Genomic DNA, 18439 nt, shown 5'->3' with positions numbered 1-18439 from the left:
TATGCAGAAGCACCGGGATAAAGCGGCATTTTGTAGAGGAGCGTCTGTATCTTCTAGGCAAACAGCCTCTGTGCAAACAGTCCCTCCGTCAGGCAGAGAGAGTGAGAGAGATAGAGAGAAGCAAACAATCAAACAACGCGTGGGAATCTTATATCATTGAGGAGTTTTAGTTAATATGTAATACATGCTCTGATTGGGTAGCTTCTAAGCCATCTGCCAATAGTGTCCCTTGTATGAAATTAACTGGGCAAACAAACTGAGGAAGCATGTACCATAAATTAAAAGACCCATTGTCCACAGAAAGCTGCGAACCAGCAAAAAATCCGTGATATATATTTAGATGTGCTTACATTTAAAATCTGCGATAGAGTGAAGCCGCGAAAGTCGAAGCGTGATATAGCGAGGGATTACTGTACACTATATACTACAGACAGACAGACAGACAGATAGATAGATAGATAGATAGATAGATAGATAGATAGATAGATAGATAGATAGATAGATAGATAGATAGATAGATAGATAGATAGATAGATAGATAGATAGTGTCACACACGTGCAAGTAGGAGGAAGCTGAGTGGACCGAAAGAAGGAAATTCCACGTCAGGCCAGGGGGTGGTGGGGTGCAGTAAACTTTCCTTTGTTTCCTCTGCAAACCAGATACGGAAAAGCCTGCCTGATTTCTCTGCAAAGACACCACTTCCGGGTCCGGTACCCTGAAAGACATTACTTCCGGTTCTGTTGCCACGAAACACGTCACCTATGGTTTCGGTGCCCCGAAAGACATCACTACAGGTTTCAGCGCCATCATGAAACATCATTTTTGGTCCCAGCATCCAAGATGACATCATTTCCAAAACCTGGTCTATAAAGAAGTCATTTTAACTCAATGAATTAGTTCAACTTGAGAACTCGACCTGTGCATTTCAATGCTTATTTAAACCATTGCAGCCAGGTATATTATATGGGTATCCAAGGCTGATTTATTTCACAATAGATAGATAGATAGATAGATAGATAGATAGATAGATAGATAGATAGATAGATAGATAGATAGATAGATAGATAGATAGATAGATAGATAGATAGAACTTTATTTGTATTTTGCTTTGTCATGTACTAGTGAAACATGTGGAACCACATTCCTAAAATAAAACACAAATAAAAACCAAGTTAAAGATAAGGAGCTGTTGATACTTCTGACATTTTCTAAATAGCTACATCTTTCAGTTCCTCATGAAATTATATTGCATTTTATTACTTATGATCACTCAGGAGTACTTCTTGTTTAGCTATGTGGTTCAGTGTCTTAACTTTCCTCATTCTTTGTCACTTAAATACCTTCATTGATTTTCTTGATGTATTTTAGTTCCCTTTTAAGTGTGCCAATGGTTCATATTTGCACTGAGTTTTTTTTCTTTTTTGTCAGTTTATATTCACTATCTGCGGCCGACAGGCCAACAATATCTCAAGGAAGCTTCACTCCATCATGCCTGCAATGCTGCCAGTGAGGCACTACATCTAGTTTTAATATTGTGTGGATGTACATTCATAAAACATTACATGTTTTTACCAATATACAAAGATAGTTTGCAGCAGTGTGTAGTTCTCATAACATAATCAGAGCACTTTTATTACAGTCATATTGAAATAAGGGCTCCTAGCTAGAATGAAGCTGCTTTTGCTCACCGTAAGCAGTTACATTCCATTAATGCACAAGTCATTCAAGACGAGACTGGCAAATATTGCATCTCAGTGGCCTCGGTCAACTCATGATTCATTTATTTTGAGTCAAAGTAGCTTTGACAGACATGATTGTGCTGTATATGGTGGCTGGCTTGTTGGTAAGGTAACTGCCTGAACCCTCAGTGGTTCATATGACCTCTACTATTCATTGTAACAGTAAATTGACATCATTAGTTTAATAATAACATTACTCACTAAAAGAAATCCTTAAAAGGCATTACTCTTCATTAAATAGCACCTTATCACATTTAACTTCACATATACAGTTTTTCTTGAGCTTCTCCAACTATTTCATGATCTTGTTTGGAGTCATACTCCCCAGGAAAATGTGAAAGCAACAGCATGTGAATGCAGAAGTACACCTCACTACACTCTGCGGATCATTCTGACCCCGGTCGTCAAGATGTCATGAGGACAGTGTCAGTGTAGCAGCATCAACTATGGAAATAAGTGAGACTGGCATTGTGTGTCTCCAACATCCAGCCCACCCCAAACATTCATCCATCCATTATCCAACCCGCTATACCCTAACACAGGGTCACGAGGGTCTGCTGGAGCAAATTCCAGCCAGCACAGGGCGCAAGGCAGGAACAAATTCCAGGCAGGGCACCAGCCCACCGCAGGGCACACACACACACACACATACTAGGGACAATTTAGGATAGCCAATGCAACCAACCTTCATGTCTTTGGACTGTGGGAGGAAACCGGAGCACCCGGAGGAAAACCCAAAACATCTCACAGGATGCTGTGAGAACAGTGTCAGGACATCGTTCATAGGTCCTCAGTCTGGCATTTCCGGGTGTGACAAAGAGGAAAGCTGCATTGTGATTTGTTAAAATTGAGAGAGGTGCGTTGTCCACCTTTATTGTGGTGTCTCTTGCAGTGTGCCATCATCTGTAAGTTATTTATTAGTTTGTGCTCCGGTTCTATAATATGAATAGAATCAAGCATTGCACACACAATTGTCACCTGTGAATGAGCCTCAGAAATGCTTGTTTTCATGGGTTCCTTGCTGTGGGCAGAGTATTCATAAAGGGCAAATAAAGTTTTTTAAGAGAATGGAATTTGGACCTTACAATGATCCTTAGAAAAGGACGAGGTCTAGTATTGATTTTGGTGCAAGCCCTGATTGTGCAACTTCACTGATTTCAAGGTTTGATTTGGGGGAACAAGAGGGATTGAATTGAATGCAACACCTGCTCCTTACACTCAGCCCATCACTCTTGCTGGAGGTCCTAACAGTAGCACAGCAATTTTAACTGCGTGGCTCGTCTGTTTTTAAACCGCAGGTGTTATCGGGGTACCTGTGCTTCTTTGCTCACCGGCTCGCTAACACCCGTTGCTTACAGGGGTCTCCAGTCCCTCAAACCCTTAGACTGTTGATCATGTCTCATTTCCTCACGCTGCTTGATGGTTTGTCTAAACTCTACTGGGGACACACTTAAAAGATTATTGAGATTTATAATGGTAAGTTACTCGATTTATATATATTTTTTTTTTTTTGCACTTAGTCGAAAGCTTTTGAGTTCAATTAGTTCACTCGCAGTGCTGTATTTGTTTGAATTTGTGGTTCAAAAATTTGAGATTTGAATTCTTCATCTTCAAATATGACATTACTTTTGTAGGGGATGTGAACGTAAATCAAATATTTTGTATTAGTGTGGAGCATAGAAAAAGCTGGGACCCTCTGACATAGCAGCATCAGCTGTGGAAATAAGTGAGACTGGGATTACACATCACCAACGTCGAGCCTTGTTCCAAATATCCATCCATTTCATTTGGCGGGTTTGTAGCAAAGTGTGATGGGAATGATGTGATGTTAGTGCCAGAGGCTCACATTTAAAGATTGCTCCAGATTCTTCCAATTTTCCTTTAAATCGAGGAAGCATGCATTTGATATAATTGAGAAAAACATTGTGCATATCTGCAGAGCCAGTTTGTTTTCTGGTTTAATATTGAAGATTCCCTAATTTGCCAATCCTTACACCTGAAAATGTGTTTACTAGTAAGGGGAATATTGGCCGCATCTCCAGACTTTATCAAATATTGTTGCGGTGCTTACTGCTAAGCCACCTTCAGCAAAGCTGGAAATGAGACATTTCTATCAATATCTCACACAAGAAGAAGAATTCGATAATTCACAACATTCGTTATTGTTCTTCATTATGTGCAAAACATTCTGTAATTCAGCTGAAAGTTGTTCAGTGGATACACCTCTCTTCACATTAAAACCAAATCTAAAATATATCACATATTGGAGCCTAACTGTGAACCATGACATGCAGCTTGGCCTCACTTGGGAATATGTTTTGGGACTGTCTAACATTAAAGCCCTTTTAACAAATCACACTGTAGCAGCATCTTCCAACTCATTTTATCTTTTACTGTACTACCTGCCATTCTTACTCTTGTCTGTTTTACTGGGGAAGGGAACTCTGAATATGACAGCTGGTTTGAAGACTTAACATACAAGTGCATTTTGTGTACTGAACTATAACTGGGGTATTGTGCTGATAATCTAAAATCAATACAAAATGGAAGGTCTTTTTGCTTTTTTTGGCAATGTATAATGTATAAACCAAAACTGATCCTCCCATTCTGTAGGAAACAAGTCCAACTTAATAATTCATTCAAAATGTATACTATTAAGATATTGTTCTCTGAAAGAGCTGCAAACAAGTAAAAGTATCATCAGAAAGAATGAATGTATCCCTTACGCTCTTGGAAGGATGTGAAGAGCATCTGGAATCTGCTGTTACGGCTGCCTTCATCAGCCCACATGCGGATAACCCCCAGCCCCGTAAGCAGCATCACATCATTAGCCACAGTGCTGCAGAACTTGGCTTTCAGATCTTCGACAGAACTGCTCCCATCATACACAGCAACAAAGTTCCTTTTGCATTCATTTGAGTTCTGCATCTCATAGTCCAGGAATCTCAAATAAATCTGTGAAATAGACAACAACAAAAAAAAGCCATTCCTTGTTAGAGTGTAAAAGATGCATCTGCTTTGGATGACTCATAGTACAGAAGTTTCAACAAAGAGGTGTGATTTGTTCATTCAGTGCAAAAAAATTGAGAGTGAATTAACAAACAGAGCATTTATTATTTAAATCATTCAAAGATTCATTATAATTATCGGCAGGGATAATTAGAAATTCAGGGTAAGCCTAACATAGCAGTATGCTGCGATCAGAGACGGTTAAGAGCTACGAAGAGGTCACTCTTACTAAATACCTTCTGTTCCCACCATGCTATAGAAGATTACTAAAACCTGAAATTTAAAGTTAAAGTACAGTTAACACAACCCTATGGGTGAAGACCCAGGATATTCAGGATGGATTTTATGTCTTGACTGGTCTGGGAACATCTGAGAATTCCCTAGGAAGACCTGGACAAAATTAGTAAAAGCAGAGAGAGGTTAGGAGCACGTGATGTGTGGTATATGGCCGGCCGTTCATCCCGGCTAATACCCCCATGCCAATAGATGGAGCCCTCCCGGCAACATGGAGGTGCCCCAAATTCCAGCAGGGCATTATGGACCTTGGAGTCTTTCTTCACAGCCCTGCTAGATACCATGGGCGCCGCCAGGGAATGCTGCAGGGAGGCCCAGGGACTTGTACTATCCATAAAGCCCAGAAGCAATTCACAATAACGGAAACAGAAGAGATGATATACTTCCGGGCTGAAGAGAGGAGGAGTTTGATCTGACCCGGAAGTGCTAAGAATCACATGGACTGGGAGGATCAGAAGCACTTCTGGGTTGAGGACTATAAAGGATTGTGGGAAACCCCAGAGGTTGAGCTAAGTTGGGAGAAGGGTGACAACGCGTCTAGGAGTAGAGGATTTGTATTGGATTATTGATTATTGTATTGTGGATTACAGTTTATGAGTATTGTGGAGTGAAGGGTGCTTTGTGCACCTTATTGCATTAATAAATCCATCATTTGGACCTTTATCTGGTGTCTGGCATCTGGTCTGAGGGTTCAAGGGGACAAAAGTGCCCCCAATCTGTCACAGATGTTAGAGCATTTTCACACCCACCACATGACAAACCAACTCAGGATCCCAGATTGGGACCCCAGTGTAGCCATGCAACAGGTGACACCTCAGCACCACACTAATTCAGATGGAATGGAATCAGTGTGAGTTTTTTTATGGTGGTTGGAGTAAACTGAAAATGATGATGCTGATCAATATTGGAGACATAGCTAATTCTGCAAAATGAATGCACTGAATGACAGCACTCTGATAATGAAATCAGGACTTGGTAATATAAACAAACAAAGGTGAATGCCAGAAAAACTAGAAATGAAGAGACAAGCTTGGAATGAGAAATGGTAATCGTGCTTAAGCGATGTAGCATATAAGTCAAAAATGAGCAAAGTTATTTAGAAAACAGGGCCAAGACATAAACCAAAAGATGCGGTCCAAAAAAAAAAAATTCATAAACAGAAATCAATTCGTAATCTCTAAGAAAATCATGTGAGGGTTTTAGGTTGTATCCACAAACATGGACACCTAGGAAGTGTATGACGCTGATCTTTATTCCTTTGACCTGGTGAAGTCACCTGCTACACACTTTTAACTGACCTTACATAACTATAGCATCGCAACCGTTAACAGACAGATCTCAAAATGGTGGCAACCATAAGAAAAACAAGATGGTGCAGCAGACGAACATTGTTAAAAACATGTGGAAGCAAAAAATACACTTAGCCACTAGTTTTGTTGGCTTCTAAAACCCCCAAAACAATGTTTCGTATATTTACTGAAATGAAATTAAACACTGAGAAGGCAAACAAAAATTCAAACAGACCTGGGGGTTATTCCACGAAGTACGCTTAGCAAGTAAACCTCGTTCAAATCAGGGTACCGGGCTAATCTCAATTTGGGTGCCAGGCTAATCTAAGTTAGTTTGGGTTCCATCATAAAGGACTAGGGAATTTCATGTTTGATCATTGAGGCAACTAAACACCATGTCTTAGTCTGCTCCATACCAGGCTAAAGATGAATGTTAGTGGAGTGTTGTGGATTGAGAGTTTATGAAATTACTGCTTAATTAGAAACAAAAGTTATTTAATGCATATTTATTGTTGCTAAGTTTTTATTTAAATTAATCTTACATGCTCATTACAAAATGGTAAAGCATTATCACCTAAACTAGCGACTAAAAATAAACAACATTTACATTATGTCATTCTTAAATTCCTTTTTTGTCAGGAATTTGTGGCATATTTATTGTTGCTACCTTGTTTCCTCTTAAGTCTTGTTCTGTGGTTAAATAGCATTAGACATTTTAAAGGTCACCAGAATACATAAGATGTGTTTGCCATCATGTGCTTGCTTAGCCTATCCGCTTGTTTTTTAATATTTTCTTCTTTATGAAAAATAGAAAATGATAAGGGATCTGTGATAATGTATGTGACAACTCATAAAAGTGTCCTCCCTAATGCAATGAGCACACATGCATCCTGGGCAGCTGCAGTGTGTGTCTGTGTTTGTCAAACCATAATCCTTACACAAGAAAGATTGATGTTTAAAGTGTTTCATTTATTTTTTCACATAGAAAGCATCCACATGCAAAGATATTTCCTAAAAATACTTATACAACCTGTGAAAAGGCACTATATAGGCACCCGACCCGGCACAAAGAGACAGGGAGGCATACGTAAAAATAAAACAAATATTTATTTTTCTTCAGCTGGGGGACATGTCTTCCCCGTGTCCCTCAGCCACAGCACAGTCCCACAAGCACAAACCAAAACAAAACAAAACAAAAGGTACAATACTCTCTTCACCATCACTCCTCCCAGCAAGCGTTGTCCTCCTCCTCCCGACTCTAACTCCCGGAGTGGTGGCTGCCTTTAATAGCCCACCCGGAAGTGCTGCAGGTGTTTGATATATTTACTGGCTGCACTGGCTGCATTTATGGCTGCATTTCCGGTGTGCTGCAGCAGGAGAAAATTCTTTGTTAGTTGTGGTAATCACAACTCAAAGACGCATGATATTCTATATGGTGTTCCACAAGGCTCTATCCTGGGTCCGCTTCTTTTCTCAATCTATATGCTCCCGTTAGGTCAGATTATCTCAAGTTACAACGTGAGCTACCACAGCTATGATGATGACACACAGCTGTACTTATACCATACCATACCATACCATATTTATTTGTTGAGTGCTTAAAAACACAGCATTACAACTGACCAAAGCGCTGTACAGTTACAACAAGCAGGACTAAAAGCAAAATATTAAAAATAAACATTAAGAGAGAATTAAAACAGAGATACTAAAACAGGTCAGGGACCAAATAAAATAGAGAAAATAGCAAAAGGCAAGTGGAAAATGAAACAGGTTAAGAATTAAAAGCCAATGTGAAGAAGTGCGTTTTAGGCGAGATTTGAATGTGGCGACTGAAGCGGCTTGCCTAACCACTAAGGGCAGGGAGTTCCAGAGCCTGGGTGCACAGACGGAGAAAGCCCTTTCACCACGAGCTTTAAAACATGCCTTGGGAACGGTTAGGAGCAGCTGATCTGTGGATCTAAGAACACGAGGGGGATTGTGACAATGGAGCAAGACACTCAAATAGGCGGGGGCTAGACCGTTTAATGCCTTATAGGTTAGGAGGAGAATCTTAAAATCGATTCTGAATCTAACCGGCAGCCAGTGTAGGGTTTTCAAAATCGGTGAAATGTGTTGGATTCTGCTACTTCCAGTTAGAAGCCTTGCAGCCGCATTTTGAGCCAGTTGGAGTCTAGAAAGCGTGGCTTTACTGATACCAAAAAGGCAGGAATTAGAGTAGTCAAGCCGGGACGTAATGAATGCATGAATTACTGATTCCAGGAGGTGGTTAGAAAGAATAGGCTTGAGTTTGGCGATTCGCCTTAGATGGAAAAAGCAGGATTTTACTGTGCTGTTGACTTGAGCATCCATTTTCAGGAACATATCCATTTTGATTCCAAGATTGGAGACAGACGAAGTTACTGGAATGGGAAGAGAAACGAGGCCAAGGGGTGGAGCCTGTTTGCAGTCGGGACTAAAACAATGACCTCGGTTTTTGAATCGTTCAGGTGAAGGAAGTTTACAGCCAGCCAGTCCTTAATGTCAGATAGGCAGTCGAGGAGAGGTTTGGTGGAGTCAGTTGGCTTGAGGGAGAAATAAATTTGGCAGTCGTCAGCATATAGGTGATATGAAATTGCATGCTTTCTAAAAATTGCACCTAAAGGCAGGATGTAGATTGAAAAAGTAGTGGCCCTAAAATGGAACCCTGGGGACCCACATGGGAGTGGGACTGATTCAGATGAAAAATCGTCTAGCATGACTCTGAGAGTCCTGTTGCAGAAATATGACCTGAACCAGTCGAGGGCTAAGCCAGATACACCAGCCCAGGATTGAGTCGGAGATCATGATGTCGTGGTCGATTGTGTGAAAGCAGCAGATAAGTCGAGAAGAACCATAACCACGTGGAGTCCTGAGTCCAATGCCAAAAGGACGTCATTTAGGACACGTAAATGCGCGGTTTCTGTGCTGTGTTGGGGCCTAAAGCCTGACTGAAAAAGATCCATTACCTGATGGTCCTGTAGGTGATGAGTTAATTGCTCATAAACTACTTTTCTAGTATTTTTGACAAGAAAGGTAGTTTGGAGATTGGACGAAGATTGGAAAGAATGGCAGGGTCAAGATCAGGTTTTTTCACAATTGGATGTACAACTGCGTGTTTGAAAGCATGAGGAACTATAGCCGAGGATAGACTACTAGTTATGATCTTTAGGACATCATATCGAATCACAGGAAACACATCTTTCAGCAGTCTGGACGGCACCACATCGTCCGGAGAGCCCGAAGGCTTCATTGAGGCAACGATTTTTTCCAGATGGGGGAGCGAAATAGGTTCAAAGCTGGTGAGGGAACCGTGCAGGAGCGCTAAATCAACAGAGGCAGAAGAAGAAATGGAGATCTGGGATCTAATGTTCGTGACCTTATCCAGAAAAAACGTGAGGATCTGATTACAAAGAGCAGTGGAGGCAGCAGAGAAAACAGTTACGGCTGGAGAGAGGACAGCATTTAGTGTTTTGTATAAGACACGTTGATTGCCAGAGTTTTTTGAGATGATGTCAGCGAAAAAACGGTTCCTTGCACCTCTGACCGCTCTCTGGTATTGGGACCACGCGTCTCTCATGCAGTCGAAGGTAACAGTGAGACCATCTTTCCTCCATTTACGTTCTAGCCGCCTACAGTTTTGCCTGATGGAGCGAGTTTGTTCGTTTAGCCATGGGTCATGCTTGACTTTGGATTGTCTCCGTTTGAGTGGGGCTACGACATCCATCACAGAACAGCAGGAAGTGTGGAAAGTTTGCAATAAAACATCAGCATCCGTGGATTCACATGATGTGGAGATTGGTGAAAAAGCAGCTGCAAAATCTTCAGCAGCAGAGGGGGGAATGACACGGGAGGAACGGGTGGTGGTGGATTTACCATGCTCAATAGAGACCAAATCCAGATTAAACAGAACAGGCGAGTGATCAGAAAAGCTGGGAGGCAGAATGTCCAAGTCACTGACCATGTGTTGGTCTGTTCACTAGTTGAGAGAGACCAAAGGAGTCAATAATGTCCAGAAAGTCTTTTGCTAAAGGATTAACAGGACAGCAGACATGGACATTAAAATCACCCAAACAAAGGAAGCGATCATATCTGCAGGTAATATCAGCCAGGAAAGCTGCAAATTCATCTAAAAAGTTCTTATTGTATTATCAATAGCACCTGATGACACCGACTCTCTCGAATCAATAACACAATGTTTTACTGGTATTTCTGAATGGATGAATAGTAATTTTCTCAAGTTAAATAAAGAGAAAACTGAAATTGTATTGATTGGCAAAAACGGATCCAGTGAGGTTATCAGAAATAAACTTGACGCATTAGGATTAGAAGTTAAGACAGAAGTAAAAAACTTAGGGGTAACCGTTGACTGTAACCTGAATTTTAAATCACATATTCATCAGACCACTAGGACAGCATTTTTTCACTTAAGAAATATAGCAAAAGTTAGACCTCTTATATCATTGAAAGATGCTGAGAAATTAATTCACGCTTTTGTTTTTAGTCGATTAGATTACTGTAACGCACTCCTCTCAGGACTACCCAAAAAAGACATAAATCATTTGCAACGAGTGCAGAATGCAGCTGCTAGAATCCTAACTAGAAAAAGAAAATCCGAACACATTTCTCCTGTTTTGATGTCACTACACTGGTTACCTGTGTCTTTCAGAATTGACTTTAAAATTCTGCTTATAGTTTACAAAGCCTTAAATAATCTCCATCTTATATATCGGAATGTTTGACACCCTATATTCCAAATTGTAATCTTAGATCATCAAATGAGTGTCTCCTTAGAATTCCAAAAGCTAAACTTAAAAGAAGTGGGGAGGCGGCCTTCTGCTGTTATGCACCTAAAATCTGGAATAGCCTGCCAATAGGAATTCGCCAGGCTAATACAGTAGAGCACTTTAAAACACAGCTGAAAACACATTACTTTAACATGGCCTTTTATAACTTCACTTTAACTTAATCCTGATACTCTGTATGTTCAATTCATCATAATAACTATTCATGGTGGCTCTAAAACTGCACTGACCCCTACTCTCTCGCCTCTTTTTCCGGTTTCTCTGTGGTGGCGGCCTGCGCCACCACCAACCTACTCAAAGCACCATGATGCCCCAGCATTGATGGACTAAAAGCCAGAAGTCCACGTGATCATCATCATCATCATCAAACCCTTCCGTGAAAACCATAAATACAAAGAAGACTGTTTCATTTATGTTAGGTAGATTGCCCAGAGGGGACTGGGCGGTCTCATGGCCTGGAATCCCTACAGATTTTATTTTTTTTCTCCGGCTGTCGAGTTTTTTTTTTTTTCTGTCCCCCTTGGCCATTGGACCTTACTCTTATTCTATGTTAATTAATGTTGACTTATTTTATTTTCTTACTGTGTCTCTTATTTGCATTGCTACCCAGACGGGCTCAGGAAGCCATGCAGCTCCCCCTGGCGGTGGCCACGGAGCCCAACAAGGCTGAGCTCCAAAGTCCCAAGCCTGTGGTCATGATGCAACCCAGGGGAGCTGCTGCCAAGCATTCTTGGGAAAGTAGTGTGTAGCCCATGGCTGTTCCCCCGGACCGAGTATCGAAGGGGCTTCCCGGCTGGGCATGAACACCGGCCATCCGCCAAAAACCACAGAAAATCATGTTTACCACTTCCTTTTGCATGTACAATTTACATATTCTATGTTGTATGTTTGAATATGTTTGCACTTTTTTCACTAATTTTTAGCTGTACTGGAAGAACATTTTTTATGAAATCCACACCTGAAGAAGAACTTACCGGACCACCTCGTGTATCACACACTCCTACATAAAAGTATGATAAACACAGTGAAACCCCCCGCAGACAGAGTACAGTTCTGAGTATGACTAACCAGGATGCTCTGTATAAGGAGTCAGGTTTATCACGCATGCAAGTGCTGGTGTTTAACCGCTTCAGTTCACATTGTACGTGTTAGCATAGTACCACACTTATTCTTACTGTAAATCCTGGAATAGTTTTAGGAAGTGCTGTAGATGCTGGCCACATAACACCACAACTACCAAAAATATATGATACCATACTGTACATTCTTACCATTCTCACTTACACTCACCATCCATTCAAAACCCACCAACCACTGCAAGTTCTTATCGATTATTGCTTCAATTTCCTCTGGATTAAGTCTTCTTCTTCTTTCGGGTGCTCCCGTTAGGGGTTGCCACAGCGGATCATCTTCTTCAGTGAAAATCAAAACAAGTTGTAATGTTTGCCATTGACATAAGAAGGAAGATGTTTTGTCCTATCTGGAAGTATTTACTGTACATGCTTTGCTCATTTACTGCACTGCATATTTTGTTGAATCCCCTAACATGTTCAACTTTGCCATTTATAATGAAAATACTGGTGATAGCAATCCTAAAGATGCATCAGACATCAGAGACTAAGGCAACTAAATTGTCCCTAAAAGAATACGGGATGGAATAGAAGGGGAGTTATTGGGGAATGTGGACTTAGGTATTGTGGTTGTACACTGCTGTCTATAAACAGTTTTACACTGCTCATGAATACGACAACTCTAAAGAAAAATTCTGAATTTCCCCATTGGATTAATAAAGTTTATCCAGTCTAATCTAATCAAATACTGCCTTCAAAGCCCCTGTATAATAAGGTACATTAAAGAACACCCTGTGCACTAACTGGGGACATATCGCTTTCTTATAGTGCTATCGACAACCACTTTGGTAGTCACTGTTTGCACATATGATAACTCACTTGAATTACAAAACCCTACACAGCCACTCAGATCGTATTTTATTTATGCTGCTGAATGACATGGGAATATTCCTGCGCTTGCATAAATTGTGTCTGCTTCAAGTAATGGCCTACCTGACATACTAACTCTTTTCACCGTCTTTATGTTTTCTGGTGTTGACATGCTAAGTAATATCTTTGCCTCCTTCCCAGTAAATGTAATATCTACCTCCACATGTTTGGCATATCAGTTTGTTGCTCTAGAAACCGAATACATCTTTTTTCAGAAATATAATAATTTCACGCTGAAGTTCTTTGATAAATGAGTGCAAATGCAAAGTCACATCGCCGTATTAATCATGTGGCCATCTCAGAGTTAAGAGCCTTGATATCACACTTGTGCAGTTCCCAGTTCGTAAGCTTTGCTACATAAATACAGAATGTCTTCTTGGTCTGATGTTTCCTGTTTTGAATAGAATTGATGTGATTGGTGATTTTTAATACATTGTGCCCCAAAGTGTTCTTTTGACAATGACTTGCCTCTATCAATGAACAGAGAAGTGAGTCAAGCACTTACTCAGGTGTAGAATGGCCAGTAGTTGGGGGACAGTTAGTTGGTTGAGGTCTCCGGGACTCTGACTGACTGTGTTTGGCTTCTCTCACTCCTTTTCTACAAACTGGCCGAGGTTCTACAATTAAGCTGATGCACTGATATCATTCTTTTTCATTTATCTTAATTAGTTCCTACTGTTTTTAATGTATCTCAACAAATCTGTATCGTAATATGTGATCGTTCTGTATTTAGTGAGTGGTATAATCCATTCTTGCATTTTACCTTGAGAGTAGTCGGGTTGCTATGTGCCTGCACTTGTGGAGGAGTGCTGTGCAAGAGCAAAGTAGTTTGTACTTCTGATAGTATTCCTGAGGTGGCCATAACAGATTGGCCTTCTAGTTGTACGAAGACGATCATTTGTGTTCTGCTGTGCGTGTTGTATTTACCCCATTTGTTGACAGCCATTGTACGAGGGGTCCTCGTTCAATCTCTGAATTGCCTTTTCCAAGATTTCTTCCATTTTTTATCCTACAAAGTTTTTATGGGAGTTTTGTCTTGTCTTCTTAGGGAGTCAAGGCTGGGGAGCTGTCAGAAACAGGGCCTGTTAAAGCCCTTTTGAGACATTCCTTGTGTAATTCGGGGCTATACAAGAAATAAATTGTTATTTAAAATATAGGAGATATGAGCATTTTCTCAAAATAAATTGGGACACCCAAATTTGGAAAGAAATATGTGACTGCCCTGAAATACAGGACGTCTGGTAACCAAAATCAAAGACAGAAAAGCAAACTGAAGCTCCACAGCTCTTACCAATGGGTTGGAAGGGACTTCCAATGTAGTAATAGTTTACTGTGAAAGAAACACAGTAATGTGCATAACAGTAGCAAGTCATATTTTTTTTTTTAAAAAAAGCTTGGTGCTGCTTAGCAGTGATGCAATCGTAAGGCATAAACTAAATTGATTTTATTGGTTTATTTCATTTCTCAAACTAAATATATCGGAATGCCTGACACGTTATATTCCAAATCGTAACCTTAGATCTTCAAATGAGTGTCTCCTTATAATTCCAAAAGCTAAACTTAAAAGAAGTGGTGAGGTGGCCTTCTGCTGTTATGCACCCAAAATCTGGAATAGCCTGCCAATAGGAATTCGCCAGGCAAATACAGTAGAGCACTTTAAAACACTGCTGAAAACACATTACTTTAACATGGCCTTTTTATAACTTCACTTTAACTTAATCCTGATACTCTGTATGTTCAATTCTTCATAATAACTATTCATAGTGGCTCTAAAATCCGTACTGACCCCTACTCTCTCTTCTGTTTCTTTTTCCGGTTTCTTTGTGGTGCGCCTGCGCCACCACCGCCGACTCAAAGCATCATGATGCACCAACATTGATGGACTGAAAGCCAGAAGTCTACGTGACCATCATCATCAGGTCCTTCCATGAAAACCCTAAATACAAAGAGGACTGTTTGACTTATGTTAGGTAGATTGCCCAGAGGGGACTGGACTGTCTCTTGGTCTGGAACCCCTACAGATTTTATTTTTTTCTCCAGCCTTTGGAGTTTTTTTTGTTTTTTCTGTCCACCCTGGCAATCGGACCTTACTCTTATTCTATGTTAATTAATGTTGACTTATGTTTATCTTTTATTGTGTCTTCTATTTCTCTATTCATTTTGTAAAGCACTTTGAGCTACATTTTTTTTGTATGAATATGTGCTATATAAATAAATGTTGATTGATTGATTGATAAATAGAGAGAAATCGGAAATCTTACTATTTGGCAAATATGGATAAAATGAGGGTATTAGAAATAAACTTGATCCATTAGACTTGAAAGTTAAGACAGAGGTAAAGAATTTAGGGGTAATTATTGACTCTGACCTAAATTTTAAATCACATAGACTACCAGGACAGCATTTTTTCACTTAAGAAATATAGCAAAAATTACACCCCTTATAACTTTGCAAGATACTGAAAAATTAGCTCACGCTTTTGTTTTTAGTCGGCTAGATTACTGTAACACTCTCCTCTCAGGACAACCTAAAAAAGACATCAATCGATTGCAACGAGTGCAGAATGGAGCTGCCAGAATCTTAACTCGGAAACGAAAATCTGAACACATCTCACCAGTTTTGATGTTACTACATTGGTTACCTGTGTCATTTAGAATTGACTTTAAAATAATCTGACCTTTAAAATGACCTTCAATAATCTTCTCCATCTTATATTTCAAAATGCCTTTCACCTTACACTCCAAATTGTAAACTTAGATCTTCAGATGAGTGTCTGCTTAGAATACCAAGAGCTAAACTTGAAAGAAATGGTGAGGTGGCCTTCTGCTGTTATGTACCTAAAATCTGGAATAGCTTGCCAATAGGAATTTGCCAGGCCAAAAACACATTACTTTAACATGGCTTTGTCATAGCTTCATTTTAGTGGAAGCGCCACCACCACCTACTCAAAGCTTCATGATGCTCCAACAATGATGGACGGATTAAAAGGCAGAAGTCTACGTGACCATAATCATCAAGTCCTTCCGTGAGAATCCTAAATCCAAAGAGGACTGTTTCATTTATGTTAGGTAGAATGCCCAGAGGGGACTGGGCGGTCTCATGGTCTGGAATCCCTACAGATTTTATTTTTTCTCCAGCCGCCTGGAGTTTTTGTTTTTCTGTCCCCCCTGGCCATTGAACCTTACTCTTATTCGATGTTAATTAATGTTGATTTATTTTGTTTTATAATTGTGTCTTTCATTTTTCTATTCTTTAATATGTAAAGCACTTTGAGCTACTGTTTGTATGAAAATGTGCTATAGAAATAAATGTTGTTGTTGTTGTTGTAGTTTAATCCTGATGCTCTGTATATGCATTGAATTATCATTTTTATCATGGCTCCACAATCCATACTAACCCCTACTTTCTCTTCTGTTCTTTTTCCGTTTTTCTGGTGATCTGCGCCACCACCATCCAATCAAAGCCCCATGATGTCCCTACATTGATGGGTTGAAGGTCAGATGTCCACATGATCCTCATCATCTAATTCTCCCACATGAAGCCTGAAACCCATGTGGACTGATTGAGAGCATTTATGTTAGGTAGAATGCCTAGTGAGGACTGGGTGGTCTTGTGACTTTGGAACCCCTGCAGATTTTGTTTTTTCTCCAGCTCTCTGGAGTTTTTTTTTCTTTCTGTCATCCCTGGCCATTGGACCTTACTTTATTCTTTGTTAATTAGCATTGCCAAATGTATGTATTTTTTCTTGTTTTCTTTCTTCATCTTGTAAAGCACTTTGAGCTTCATTGTGTGTATGAAAACGTGCTATAGAAATGAATGTTGTTGTTGTTGGTGGCTGAACGATTATGTGCATTATGCAGATGCAAAAAAAAAGCAGTAAATGCGGAACTGTGAATAAAGCTTTAGGAGGCACAAATACTTGCCATTAAAACCTTCAAAAACTTTTTTTAATGAGTTTCACATTTTGTAAAATGGTATGCAAAATAAATTTTAGAGCCAGCTTCGCAAAACTGTAGGCAAATCGAAACTTGCCTGTTTCCACTCATCACTAGTCTTGATTCACCTCTGAGCAGAGGGTGAGAATTGTTTGATGGGTTGGATAAGACCTTAAGATATATTGTACTACACTAAAAACAATATTTAAAAGTCACTAGAAAACATTGTGCCCTGTGCTGGCTGGGATTGGCTCCAGCAGACCCCCGTGACCCTATGTTAGGATATAGTGTGTTGGAAAATGACTGACTGACTGACTGACTGACTAGAAAACATACTGTAACTTTCTTTTTATCATACCATTTTCTTTACATTTTATTTCATCAGTTTTGTTAATAACGTTAGAGTGGATAAGGTACACATCAAACTGGGATACAAGTACTATGTAATTTATGTTTCATGTGAGTTTTAACATCCATTCCCTGATCAGTTCGGACATCTAAGTTAAAACTAAGTACTCCATTTAAAAATTCTCCTGGGTCCCATACATTGACAGTACATAATCAAAATATTGTAACTACCCAGGAGTGTGAGAGATGCAGGAATGGTATTAACTTCTTAACGCTGATGAGTTGTGTCAAAAAGGACCGTTGGTATCTACAGAGCTGTTTCCACCTGCCACTCTGGTGTTCAGTGACGCCACACGTTCCCAGCTACTTGTCCCTGTGTCTCCTCATGCACGCCACCCAACTCCACCTCACCTGAGATCAGAGACCACCATAAATCACAATATTTCCTCTGTTCTCTACGATCAAATTCAAGGGATACCACCAGCCACACCTCCAAGAAAAAGGGCCTCAGCCTTCGGGAGTCACATCCAATCAAAATCCTTTTCTAATTGCCATGTCCAGAGCCCCCTAACCTGCTGCTCACAGGCTGTTTTATAGCCGTCTTCTCCAGGTATGACCTCGGACTGTTCCATCACCACCTGAGAAGTACATCCCTCTGAGGTCCAGACCCAGAACTCATTATAATATTTTTATTAATGCAAAACTATCATTTTCTTAGATGAAAGCAATAGCTGTTATGTTTGCTCCTTCTTAGGAAAGAGACTGCCATATAAATTTGCTAAGAACAACATCAGACCGAAGTGCACTTTTGTGAGTTAATGGATACTATTTGAAACAGTTAACAATATTTACATCAGTCTATACCAGCTGACAGCATGTGACAATTTCAGTTTATATCATGGCAGAAAGGCACAATAATTGGTTCTATGCGGCTACTCACAGGGTACCATCATTAGAGTTAATGAGCGTTTGGCACCAAACCATGACAAGTAGAAGCATTGCTT

General features: G+C 40.1%; 1 protein-coding gene across 3 annotated transcripts in view; it reads right to left on the bottom strand.

The window, feature by feature from the left end:
• neto1l (neuropilin (NRP) and tolloid (TLL)-like 1, like) overlaps positions 1-18439 on the bottom strand; it is a 407478-nt gene that overhangs the window by 93808 nt on the left and 295231 nt on the right. For all 3 annotated transcript variants that reach the window (XM_039754358.1, XM_039754359.1, XM_039754360.1), the window contains exon 7: positions 4467-4695. In XM_039754358.1, coding sequence (XP_039610292.1) covers positions 4467-4695 — 229 coding nt within the window. The remainder of the gene's footprint in view (positions 1-4466; positions 4696-18439) is intronic.

The sequence above is a fragment of the Polypterus senegalus genome, chromosome 5, assembly GCF_016835505.1.
Source record: "Polypterus senegalus isolate Bchr_013 chromosome 5, ASM1683550v1, whole genome shotgun sequence".
NCBI classification, from domain to species: domain Eukaryota; kingdom Metazoa; phylum Chordata; class Cladistia; order Polypteriformes; family Polypteridae; genus Polypterus; species Polypterus senegalus.
This window is presented reverse-complemented; position numbering and strand designations above follow the sequence as displayed.